The 12,622-nt window shown below is 45.9% G+C and overlaps 1 protein-coding gene across 2 annotated transcripts in view; it reads right to left on the reverse strand.

Annotated features, from left to right (window-relative positions):
- Positions 1 to 264: 264 nt before the first annotated feature.
- MXI1 (MAX interactor 1, dimerization protein) overlaps positions 265 to 12,622 on the reverse strand; it is a 56,758-nt gene continuing 44,400 nt past the window's right edge. For both annotated transcript variants that reach the window (XM_039553677.1, XM_010412934.3), the window contains exons 4-6: positions 5,566 to 5,680; positions 4,200 to 4,371; positions 265 to 3,022 (exon numbers count right to left, since the gene is read on the reverse strand). In XM_039553677.1, the coding sequence (XP_039409611.1) occupies positions 2,859 to 3,022; positions 4,200 to 4,371; positions 5,566 to 5,680 (451 nt within the window). In that variant the 3' untranslated portion in view covers positions 265 to 2,858. The remainder of the gene's footprint in view (positions 3,023 to 4,199; positions 4,372 to 5,565; positions 5,681 to 12,622) is intronic.

Below are 12,622 nucleotides of genomic sequence, written 5' to 3' on the forward strand. Positions count from 1 at the left end.
GCTAGGATCTGCTACAAAGAACCCACCAGCACCAGAGCAATCAACCCCAGGTCTCTGGAGTTATTAGAAAGGCTCTTAGTTTTGTTTTCTTCCTGGACCTCCTCCTGGCTGGACCACTGCTGCTGGCTGAGCGGTCAGGCAGGTGGCTGGGTGATGGAAGTTCATCTCCTGTGACATTTTCCCCATTTACTTGCACTTGAGATCAGGATCCCTTTGAGACCACAACACTAGAAAAGGCAGGAGATACCAAACTGTCCCAGAGCATTACAAACAAACATTTCAAACACATTTATTCCAACCATAGACATGTCACTGTTTTATACCAACTAGGAGAGCACAGCCATTCTCTATCCTTTGAACTTCAGTGTTTCTCGGCTGTGGTATTGCTTTCCCAAGTGGGCATTTAACACAAACAGGAATAACAGGAAAGAGGAGGTGCTGGGACAGCTATGGAAAAGGGCTCATAAATAAATAAATCCCACTGGTATCCAACTGCTCAGCACCAGCACTGCCAGTGGTCAACACTTCCAAAGAGAATAATAATGAATAAATAAATAAATAAGGCCTTGCTAGAGCTGAAGTTTCCTACTTTTCACCACTCTACAGACTGTTCCAAGCCTTGTATCATCCAGAGATTATATGGTCCCAAATATAAATCCAAGCAGCATTTCTTCTTTCAAAGCCCTTGGGCTCCATTTGTTAACCTAGAACCTAATTCACTGTGTGGCAGACTCCTGCTCCTGCCAGGTAACTTCCCAGAAAGAACAACAGATGGACTGAGCCATTGGATTATATGCACACAAGTGAAAACACATTTAACAACCGCAACCAGATGCAAACTTAGTAAGCAAATTAATTTTAAAAAACCCAAACTGAAGAGAAATCATTCATTACATCCAAGGAAAGATTATTTCTCTACTCAAGCATGTGTGTTGTGCCTCTCACAGGGAGTGGCCCATTTTGGAGAGTGGGGGAAAACATCAGAGTATTTAAACACAGGCAACTTATCACAGTGCAAAAGTCTATGTGAGACTTGCTCAGGATGTCACCGCAGGACCGAAGGGCACAAGAAGAACAACAGTTGGCTGAAGTGACAGGAATGACCAAGATGGAAGAACACAACTCATTTCAGATACAGAAATGTTTAATGGCGTTAAAGTGCTACTTTAATGGGGACCATATGCTAACATTTAAACACAATTCCACTGCACTGCTAAATATGGTTGTCTTTATTTTTTTACTTTATTTTACCTCTTTTTACCCAACCCTATCTAAAACAATAAAATAAAATCTAAAGGACTGAAATTAACAACCCATTCAAATCAGCAATAAGTTATGAATTTTATAAAGCATTTTTTTCCTCTTTTTTTTCTTAGTAATGAGGGGTAATTAAATTACTTAAGGATATACAAAGTTCCAAACAATGCCATAGGTGAAGACTCTATTAAGGTTTTTAGAACTTGGAAAACAAAATAATCCTGGCCATTAAAAAGACAAAAATAAAAAAGCAAAGCCCTCAAAGTGCAGGTTAGAATGCTTGTCTTGGAGAAAATTAGAAAACATTCGCTATAACAGCTCTTAACAGCACCTGCACAGATAAGATGGCAAGGCCCTTGGGAACAGGACGTGCAGTCAAAACGTTACATTAACATGAGAGACGTGCTGAGCTTAACTAGGTTAACTACTGGGCTGGAACTTCAAAAGTCAGCAAAGGGAATGATTCTAAAAAGAAAACTGAAGAAACCCCCACCAAATCTGGCCTCTTCCAGCTAGCACAGCCTTCATCCATTGTGTGCATGGCAAAAAAAGCATCTTTGCATTTCATTGGGTCAAGTGCTTCATCAAAACAGAGATCTTTTCATGGCATAAATTCATATAAAAGACATCTAAGGTTTCATATGGACAAGCTCTAAAAAGACGCAACAGACTTGGGGTGTTTTCCCTCCCAACACATTTACAAATGTTTATCAAAAAATCGCTTCAAATAAAAAGGTCATAGTGGCTCAGTATCTGGGCATGACTGTCTGGTGTGTCACCTCTCAAGTGCTGGTTTCGTTCTGCCCTCAGCTGGCCGTGTGCCTGCGAGGGGCACACATCTACCGGGGACCTGCTGGCGCTAGCACAGCCCCAGGCGTGACAGCCCACCCTGTGCTGGTAGATTACAGGTGTGTACCTCGCTTTAGCCACGCTTCAGAGGTACTCACTGTTTAAATGATGTCCAACAGAAAGCTGAGTTGAATGGTGTTCTCCCCTGAACATCTCTCTTCACTGCCCCTCTCCCTCTGGGCACAGAATGAGACCTTAATCATTATGGTCACTGTTATTCCTAGGCTACGTAAGCCTTCTTAGATTTCCTAGTACATTATGACAGCATTAGATTGTGATAAATTGTAGGATACAGTCCTTTTAGGACCACAAAAGCTCTTCAGAAGGGCCTAAATTAGGTTGTTCAACCTGAAAGCAGTGTAAGAAATTTTGACATTTCTCAGATCTCATGACAGAAAGAGAGGGATGAGTCTCTAGTATCCTCTTTCAAACAATTTCAAATAAATTCAAAACAACATGTTTCATCACTAAGGTCTAGATCCAGGTCCCACAGAAACAAACGGATTTCATTGACTTCAAAGGGACTAGTGCTTGGTCTAACTTCTTGCCAGCAGAAATTGGGATTGGTAACATGACCAAATGAACAAATATGGGTTTCTGGGGAGGCTTCCTTTTACCCAAAAAGCTTTATATACAGGTCTCTCCAGGCCTAGCTGTCAATATGTCAATTCTGAAAGAGGATACTGGCATCTAGGACCCAGTTTGATCACCCCAGTGAAATCGTTCACCCTGCACTGTTGTCTCACTTGGTTCTAGGAAGCAAATGAGAGCTTGACACTGGCGCTGGAGTAACCCTCGTCACTCCCAATACTCTGCAAGCTGCTGTGATCATCAATGTCACTGATGCTGGTTGTGCTGATATTGTCCACTTCTCCATGGGAGAACTCTGTGCTTTCAACGTCCACTTCAATCTCTTCTAGAAAGGAAAACGAGAGAAATGTACGCAGGTTAGCACCACACACCCAACTACCCCCTTCATGCCAGTGAGCTCCTGGGACTCCCCCAACACAGGAAATGAGGCAGCCATCTGGCAGGAAGACTTTCAGTGTTCCCCCTGAACGGGATGGGCTGTGGTCAGGATTTATAAAAAGAACAGATACCAGCTTGGAGTTTTTTGCAGGGATTTGGCAAAGGGGTTTGATTCCTCTACATGCCAGCCACACCATCAGCATAGGTGAGCCACCCCACACACTGCGCTTGTCCCACTACCTCTGTCTTTGGACCTCTAATACCCCAGTGTTAGAAAAAAAGAAGAAACAGATAAAATTGAGTGCAAGAAAGAAAATGGAGCATGAAGTTACCCCAATACATGCTACTTGCTTGACACTATATTGCTAAAGCCAGGACCACATATAATTACAATGCATTACCATGGGAATCTGGGTTACTCTCACACATAGTCAGTGGATTTTGGAACAGACATCTTGTTTTTAAGAAAGACTTAAAAAGCAAAGATCTAATTAACCAGGTATCTTGGTTTCCATATTGTTCAGGAATTTTCCAAAGGATTTTTGCTTTAAACTACAGACTCACACCCAAACTATGCAGCATCTTCTGGTCTGTCAGTAAATATCAAACCATCTATTGTGCCTAATGTTCTCTCCACTGCAGGGATATTTTTAAAAAGGAAGTTATCTTAATTCAGTTAGCCATTCAGATATCTCTAGCTGGTTTTGACTTAGGAGAGGAACTCTAATGGGAAGTTTGGGGGCAAAAAGGTAGGGGGAGTAGGGGGGTAGGTATGTGAAGGATCCATTCCAGTCCCATTAGTATCTTCTTACATTTTTCTTTTTGTGTTGCTAAGAGATTCAGTAGATCAAAAAGCACAATGGGTATCTCAGCTTTACCATCACTTTCAATGCCACAGAAATCAGCTCAAGTTGACAGCAACAACAATTCTTCCAGACTTAGAACTCATGCAAAATACTAAACTCTCCATATGTATGTGTGTGTATGTGCTTGTGTGCGAGGTGAATCAGCAACCTAAACATCAAAAGGCCATGAGAAGGAGAAACTGAGAGATAAGAAATGGATGAATGTCATGTTCTCACTTAAGAGTCCTGGCAACTCCATGCTGGTTCAGCAACACCCACCTCGCTCCGAGTCCGAGTGATCCGAGGAAATGGTAGATCCAATGCTGTCCATTCGTATTCGCTCTATCTCCTGAGGACCCTGTAGCTGTTCCAGTCTTCTCTTTAGGAATCTTTGTTCTCGTTCCAGGTTCTCAAGCTGGTGTTGGCTTCTCCTCTCAGCCTCTTCAAGTTTCTGACATGATCAAATATAACTCAATAATTAGTTTCATCCTTTTCTCCTTCCCTCCCACCTCCACTGCCCTCCCACCTGCTTTGCTTAGACCTTCCCAGTCCCAGAAGGATTCAAGCTGCCAGTGCCCTGAACCAAGCTGCCTTGCAGTCTCCAAGCACAATGCCATCTCCCCACATATTTCCACTTCTCAGATTCTGATAAATCATACCCATTAGTACAAAGAGTCTCTGAGGACTGAGCCTCTCCAGGGGAAACGCTGTGAATTGCAGCAGTTTGTGGGTCATTCCATCCAGGATCGGACACCTGCATTACCACCTCTGCCCACGCAGGGGCCTCAATCCCCCGAACCAAACCACTCCAGGGTTTGTTATGAGCTGCTCCAACATAAAAACGTGCCCTGGGAGTTCTGTGTTCCTTACTGCATGGTTTAGAAGGATTTCTCAGAAACAGTTTTCTATTCAATGAGTGATTTACATAACCTACTACAGATTTCTTTGATCACAGCTGGGAAATCTACCAGGGCACTGTTCTTTGTTTACTACGACAAGCACATTGCATAAGGACGAGTCATTTCAGGCTAACTCTGTCCCTTTGGCAGCACTTTTCCTCCCTCATCACCCATCTTCCCTCTCTATATCCCGATCTGCAACAAAGTATTTTGGCCTCTCCCAGATACTGAAAATGCTGCATTTTCTTTTCACTTCTCACTTCGCCAAAAGTGCAGCTAGAAGAGCTCTGGGCTACCTGGAAGGTTCACACATGGAACTCCAGCAAGCCAAACCTGTCTCACACTCTTGTGGCTTGTGCTAATGCTTCGGCAGTGGAAACTCACTAGCACACCAGAAGAAAAGCTGCATTTCCCATCAAAATGCAGTCATTCAACAATAGGTATGTTTTTCTTTAAAGAGATGCAGCTGTCAACAAACGATCACAGTAGAGAACAAAATCCTTGCTCTTCAATCATCATTTTTGTAGTTAAGGAGTGCATTATGGACTCTTCCAACAACGTGGCTTGTAGCAATGATAAATGGTTAACCAAGGGGGCAAGACTTGCTTGCTCTCTCTATTTATTTATTTATTTATTAACAGTGTCACCTTTCCTTCAACAGAGCTAGCCCTAGGCAGCAAGGATGAGCAATTGCACTGCACTTCTAAGAGCCCACGCAGAAAGCAGCAGGGAAAAGCAGCTCTTACCTTGATATGTGCTTTGGCTTTGTTAAGCAGCCCAAGCGTGGTGTGCCGGGTGCAGTCTGGTCCGAGTGGTATCAGAACTTTTAAGCGTTCTAGACACAGGCGGAGGTGAGCTCGGCTGCAAGGGGAGAACAGCAGGATCAGAGCCATACTTTCTGCAAGGGAATGTCATTTCTTTCACTACTGCCCCCCTACAAGGCAGTTTTCAGGTTTCCCTGTTTCCACGCACCACAGGATTCCCCTCAGGTACCAGTAGAGACTGCCACTAAACTATTTACACTTCAAATATCAGCTGTTCACCAATACTTGCATTATTGCTAACCTCTGACAGACACTGTTTATTTTGTTGCTGTCTGAACTGATAATCTGACTCATCTGGATGAACTTTGTGGCGGGGCAAAGGCACACAGGAAAATGGTACAAGCATCTCATGGGTTTCCACTCTCTCTGAGCTATTTGCTGCCTGTTTTGCTGAGAAGAACTTTTGTGAAAGCAGTTTTGAATTACTGCTACCCCCTGCACGCTTGTTCATTGCTGGCTCAGGGACATTTGCTATGAACTGACCTGAACACCTTCTTTTTGCGTGAAATTAAGATCATCAATGAGAAAAATGGTCAGTTCAAAACACTGTAACAATCCCTGCTGGCAATTAAAGGAGCGAGAGGGATGGTAGTTCCCAAGAACTGCACTCTTATTCCTTTCTAGGCCCAGGTCTGAAATGCTGCTAGAGGTGCAAGGTCTGTGGGAATGAGAGAACCCAAGACCTTCCCCCAGGCAGACTTCTGACCTTGGCTTACATCTACAAAGACAGGCTCCAGCACAACAGCATTGCTGGTGATATGAACCACTTTCTGCAGAATATGACAACATGTTCTGGGGTAGATGGTTTAGGCAGCAGCGGCAAAGCATATCATCCTCAGGTTGCAGAGGAAAACTGTTCCCACTGTCTCCTCCTCTGGATCATGTATGCAGAGAGGAACAGCAGATTTATGGAAAACTATCGAGTGTGGGTTGCCTTTATCACCTCCCTCTCTCTTTCCCAGACATTAATGATTTATGTCCAAAGTTGTCATCCCAATCAATAACACAATGACATCAGCTTTACCATTCACATGCAAGAAATGCCAGTGCAAAAGAGTCCTGAAAGCCTATCCCAGCCCCTGCTCATGCACAAAGAAACTGAATCTTAGCCTGATCTACCTCAATGCAGGGGAAGAAAAAAAAAAAAAAGAAAGAAAAAAAAGAGCATGGACAGTTCATTTTCATTTGTTTTTCAAATGCACTATTGCACCCAGTTTGAAAGGGGTGGGGGAGAGGAGTCTGTAATCAGGCAATTATGTCAGTGACAAGCAAGGATGATTAAGGGTGGAAGGGTCAGGGGTTTTGCTGATGAACTGTCAGCACAGGGGAGTGTTCACTGGCCGTGCTGTAGCTGTGAGCTCCTCACAGTTTCTCCCATAAATCTCTTTACGAAGGGTCCATCATTCTGTCTCAATAACAGTCACAGGGCTGCATATGACCAGCAAGGGCCTTGAAGAAAACATGTTTTCCATTAAACATGAACAAATAGAGGAGTGGGGAAAGGGAAATCATAATCCAAAAATCAAACTGAAAGAACAGTAATCACATCAATCTCATCTTTTACTTCTCAGCTTGCTCTAGGGCAAACCCCACTGTCATTAAACCCATATGGCTGACATGTGGGGATTTTTTTCTACCTGGAAGCCAATTTCCAACACAGAGCTTGGTCAGGAGTGTGTACCCACTACAGGAGTTTGCCCTGTGTTCCACAATGACCCATAGGGCAAACAATGAAAAAGTACTGCTGGTTCACACTGGCACTACAGTTCATGTCATCCCTTGGGAGACTGGACACTGACTTCTTGCACAGAAATGAAGAGGAGCAGGATCTTGTGGCCAAAGACATTCTGGGGTTTGAAACCCATTTTTGGATATGCCACAGACTTCCTGAATGGCCACACTGGCAAGTCACCGAGTCAGAGCTGTCAGAGCACAACCATCAAGCTGCAGCACAGAGCAGCACGTGTCTCCTCACAGCACAAGTACAGTCTCCAGCCACGCACTTCACCTACGGATCAGCCCAAGTTAAAAACACAGCTTGAGCAGAGCTCAGATCTGGGGGCTCCACCTAACAGCAGACTGCTGCATAGCATCTGCCATGGGCAGGTACCAAAGACCTGGAGGCAGCTCCCAGTCCACTGTGAAAACAGAATTATATGTGTAACAGGAAAAAAGTTTGGGCTATCAACATCTAACCAGTGGCAAAGGTACCACAGTCCACTCCTGAATGCAGAGAGAAATGGACAATACACCTGCAGCCTGAGCTTTGGGCTGATTCTCAGCACTGTGTTTTACCAGGAACTGGGAGGGTGTTGCATCAGGAACTGCAATTCCTGGAACCAGTGATCAGCTTCGGACAGGAGCAAGCACTGGCTGGATTGCTGAGACAGCGATTAAAAGGGTGGCACTGATCTGCCACGTCAAAAGCTGGGTTATGTGCAGACTGAACAAGATCAACCCTGTTAAGCATCTGAAAGCTACAGGCAAAGGTCCAGTCATGTAATAAATCCCTGGACACTTGAAAACCTTCCTGTTGTGCCCCTGGACCACAGTAGAGTGAAGGTTACTGCTTGTCCCAGGCTCCTGCAGACCATTCTCAGAGAAGCCACTCCTGCCTGTGGCTCTCCTGGCCACTGGCCAAAGACCGTGGCCTGCAGCGGGGGTGATGGCCTGTGCCAGCGCACCAGGCATCAGGAGGGGCCACCTGCCCTGGACACAAGTGCAGTATGAGCTGATAAGCTCACAATGGCACATAGCAGGGCTCGAGCTGCAAGCACACTGCAGAGGTAGGTTGTGTTGGCTGAGCCAAGGCAGGTTTGGAAGAGGTTTGACCAAAGCCATCACTTCGGTGCTGTCGCTGGATTTTCCCCTACTTTGCACTCCAAGCTGAGCCACACTGGGATACGAAGGAGCAACCAAGCCCGCAAACTGTCCTGGCATGTGAGCATGTTGCTTTCCTTCAGAGAGATTCAAACTGAACAACTTCCCCAGCTGTTTCCCCTCTGCAGCATTCAATACCTTCCTTACCTTTTAATTTTTAAAATCTAACTCGATCACAGTCCTTGACCTCTCTTAACTTCCAACAGCCCCAGTGGACCATGATGGGTTCTTAAACCACAGAGCACACACTGCAGGTGTGACACATTGATGGGTGTATCAGAAATAGAACTCCAGAACCCTGGGAGGAGATGGAGTCATTGCTCACAGGACTGGATGTGGCATGGAGGGCTATGGTCTAGCTGACAAAGTGGTGATCGGTCAAAGGTTGAACTCGTTGGTCTTGAAAGTCTTTTCCAACCTAAATGATTTTGTGATTCTTTGAAAAGCATCACAGAAGACTTAGCTAAAAGACCGTTTCAGAGAGAAAGCAATTTCAAAGCCATTAATCTTTCTTATCAAGTCGTGGAGCTGCCCCTGGGCAGCTGTAATTCCACAGGTCAGGCCATGACGTGAGTGTCTTTTCTCCTTGTTTACCTGGACTCTGTTGCAATGTGGCTTTGACAATGCTGCAGGCTCTTGTATTCAATGAAAATACCAGCATTGTGCAGCCTCCAGACAGAGCCAGACGGCATTCCATGTAAACCACTGGATTATGCCAATATTTGACGCATCTGCCAATATCTGGAAAAACAAGTCTAAAAGCCCATATTGTTATATAACAGAGAAACAAGGCGGGCTTGGTGCAAAGGGCTGCTGCCTCTCGCTGCCTTGATCCTGAGGAAGACAGAGGATGACAGAAGGAGAATTCCAGTTTCAGCAGAGGCCAAAGCTTTTGCATACTAGCTGCAGGAGAGATGGGAGAAGCTGGAGCCCCTCCTCCTGCCTAAGTGGGAGAAAATCAGGCTCTCACAGCAGCATCCTAAGCAGGATGCTTAGGTGTTTGATGTGCTGAAGAAGAAATCTGTGAAGGACTTGAAAGAAGGGGGCTCTCTACCTTCCCAAGGGATCAGCCTGCTCCCCTCTTCCTGCTCAGCTTGATGAGAGGGAAAACTCCTGTTTGAGATTCCCATGTTGGGGGCATCGGGATGGCCAAAAAAAGAGCGAAACACCTGAAAGGTTTCAGAAACCCAGAGCCAAACACAAGCCCTGTCCCAAAGAGCTGAGTATCACCTTTTATCTTGTTTCACCTGGCCACTCTGGCTAGGACAGAGCCCCTCTGCTGCTTCTGCTTCCTCCCCTGTGTCTCCCCTGGGGCCACGAGACTAGAAGCAGGTTCCTCTGGGATGTGGAAGGCAAGCAGGGCAAGGATGCCCTCTCTTCTCTGCCAGGAGCTGCAATGGGCCAGGAGACTGAAGCAGAAGAAGATGAAAAAGCCCAGCAGCCCCATAGCCCTGCCAGCTGATCCACAACAAGCTGTAGATGGCTGCATGTGGAGGAAGGGAGTGCAGGCCCTTGAAATGGCAGACCCACTGCTGCCCACTGCTTTCCCTTTGTGCCTGTGCAAGAGCTTCTGACTGTACTTGGATTATCTGACTGTATTTGGATTATCTACTTCTACCCCCAGCTCCCCTCCAAGGTCCTCTGTCCTGAGCCTCTATCAGAGGGGAGCCTGGCTCTTGCTCTGCGCAGCCCCCCCTTGCACTCGGCTCTGCCTGGCTGCAGAGGGCTGTAATTTCACAGCCTGCTCTCCTCTCCAGCTCCCAATGACATCACCCACTCTGATTATATAAAGCACAGGGAGGAAGCCTTTATTTATGCGTGCTTTTTGCTCATAGCTTCAGCTGTCTCAGTGTACAACACACATGCAAATCCCACTGCAGGAACTGGGCTCTCTTTTGCCTGAATCAAAACTGCACTGCAGAAAAAGGCGTGGGTACAAAAAAAAGTCCCTGTTTCCTTCCCCCACACCTCTGAGTATATTTTTGAGGAGTCTGGGTAGAAATCAACCTAGCACAACACTCTGCACCACAGCAAGCTGGGCACAAAGCCACCAGCTTCCTCCCTGCCTGGAAAGTCCCCAGAGAGATGAGGGACCTGTGCTGGCAGCTCCAAGCCTTGTCTCTGCTGGTCACAAAGTGGCTACACAGGGGCTCGAAACCTACCCACCTCCAAATGCCCGAGGGGGTCCCTGCAAAGGCAAGCCCAGGGCTGTAAGGCCACTGGCAGTTTCCCCTCCTGGGCCCTGGTGGGCTCAGCCAAGCCCCTGAGCACCCCCTGACAAGCAGGTGACCCCCACCACCTGCTCCATCCTCCTCTGGTCAATGCTGCAGAAATGGCTGCAGACACGAGCCATCCCTGAATGTTAACATTGCCAGAGAGACAGCGGCTTCTTTGCTAGAAGTGGTTTGGGATTTGTGTGGGGTTCTTGCCAACTTCCACCATGGGCAGAAGCAATGGAAACTGAGAAAAGAAACTTTCTCTGCTGAGGAGTCAGGCAAACACACGCGCACATTCAGCTCTGGAGCAGCAGGTTTACCAGACTCAGCACTATCCCCTCGTCAGACACTGCTGAGAGACTTTGCTGAATCAAGGCCTGAACATCTGCAAAACACACACATGCACAGACACACACACACACACACACACTCTCTTCCCATCTTTAAAAGATCAAGCTTCCCTCCCAGCAGGAAATGACCAACTCGCCTCCAGCGGCAGTTCAAAATGCTGAATTCTTAATTTTGTATGTTGAAAGAAGGGAGCATCTGAGGGAAGAGAAAAGCATTTCCCAGATATTTTTGTACTATGCCTCCAGGTCTATAGGGCTTGAATTCAACAGTGGATTTAAGCATGTGCTCAACATTAGGAATATGCTCAAGTTCCACTGAGGCTAAATCAGACGCTTGATCTCTGGGAGATTTAAAAAAAAATAGAACCAAAACAAAAGAAGCACCAAAAGAACCAGAAGAAGAAAAATCCTAACATGGAGAAGGACATTATCATATGTCTCCTCTTCCCTCTAAGCCTTTTCAAAGTTGAATCTAATTTAACCCTGAAATTGGAAACCACCAACTTTGTTTGGATTTCAGAGCCTAACAGATTGCCTAAAAAATTCAGGAGGGATCACTGGTTAAAGAAAGCAATTCCTGGAGAAATGCATGTGACCCCACATCAATAATTCACTGTATGAGAAAGATTTTGAGAAAAAAGTAATGAGAAACACATGCAAAAACCCCAGGGCAGGGAAAATACGGTTTCCTTCTAAAAGCAATTCACAGGTCAGAGGCTGCTTATCTCCAACAGCCATCACACGACGAGACGTTTTTTCCTTACTCTTGTCCCTGACCCCCAGCCCAGCCCTTTCTGCGAGGTATGTGCTCCCTGCTCTACTGAGCGCTTGTCTCCAGTGAGGGAAGAGGTTTTTGCAAGCACCTGTCTGCGGGCTGGAGGCGGCAGGAGCGGGCTGAGCCCCCGCTGCCTGTGCTGCAGCGCGTTATGCAACAGCCGCGAGCCCTCCGGCCACGCAGTGATGCTGCGGCGGCGCCCGGCCAGCCTGCAATAAACACACTCACACCCGCTCAGCCCGACTCCACAGGGCACCACCGACACGTGTTTCAGAAGGAAATCTGACTCACAAATACACAGCTAAAAGCTAATATTCTCCACCTGAGCTGTGGAATCACTCACAACAAGCCCCGCTTTTGGATTTTAAATCTGGTCTCTTCTCATGATTATTTTCCTGCGTTTGCTCCCAGTTGGAAGAGGAGACTTGCTCATCTGACTGTTTCCAGTCAATTTCTACCGATGGCTCCCTGGCATGTAGGAGTATTTGTATTCCAAATGCTAATAAAATGTGCCATGAAAATTAATTGAAAAAATCATTCATCTATTTAGATTTTTAAATGTAAAGAGCTACCATTTAAAATAAACAAAGAAATGAAAATTTAAGACCGGCAATAAAAAGACCTGACAACATACTATAAATAGGAATTTAAAGGAACAAAAAAGTTCTATGGGCAACATTTTCAGCCTCATCTTAACCATGTCAGGTCTGTCTGCAAAAGTTAGAGATGAACATGCACTCAACTGAATTCTCAAATCA

The sequence above is a fragment of the Corvus cornix genome, chromosome 6, assembly GCF_000738735.6.
Source record: "Corvus cornix cornix isolate S_Up_H32 chromosome 6, ASM73873v5, whole genome shotgun sequence".
Lineage (NCBI taxonomy): Eukaryota > Metazoa > Chordata > Aves > Passeriformes > Corvidae > Corvus > Corvus cornix.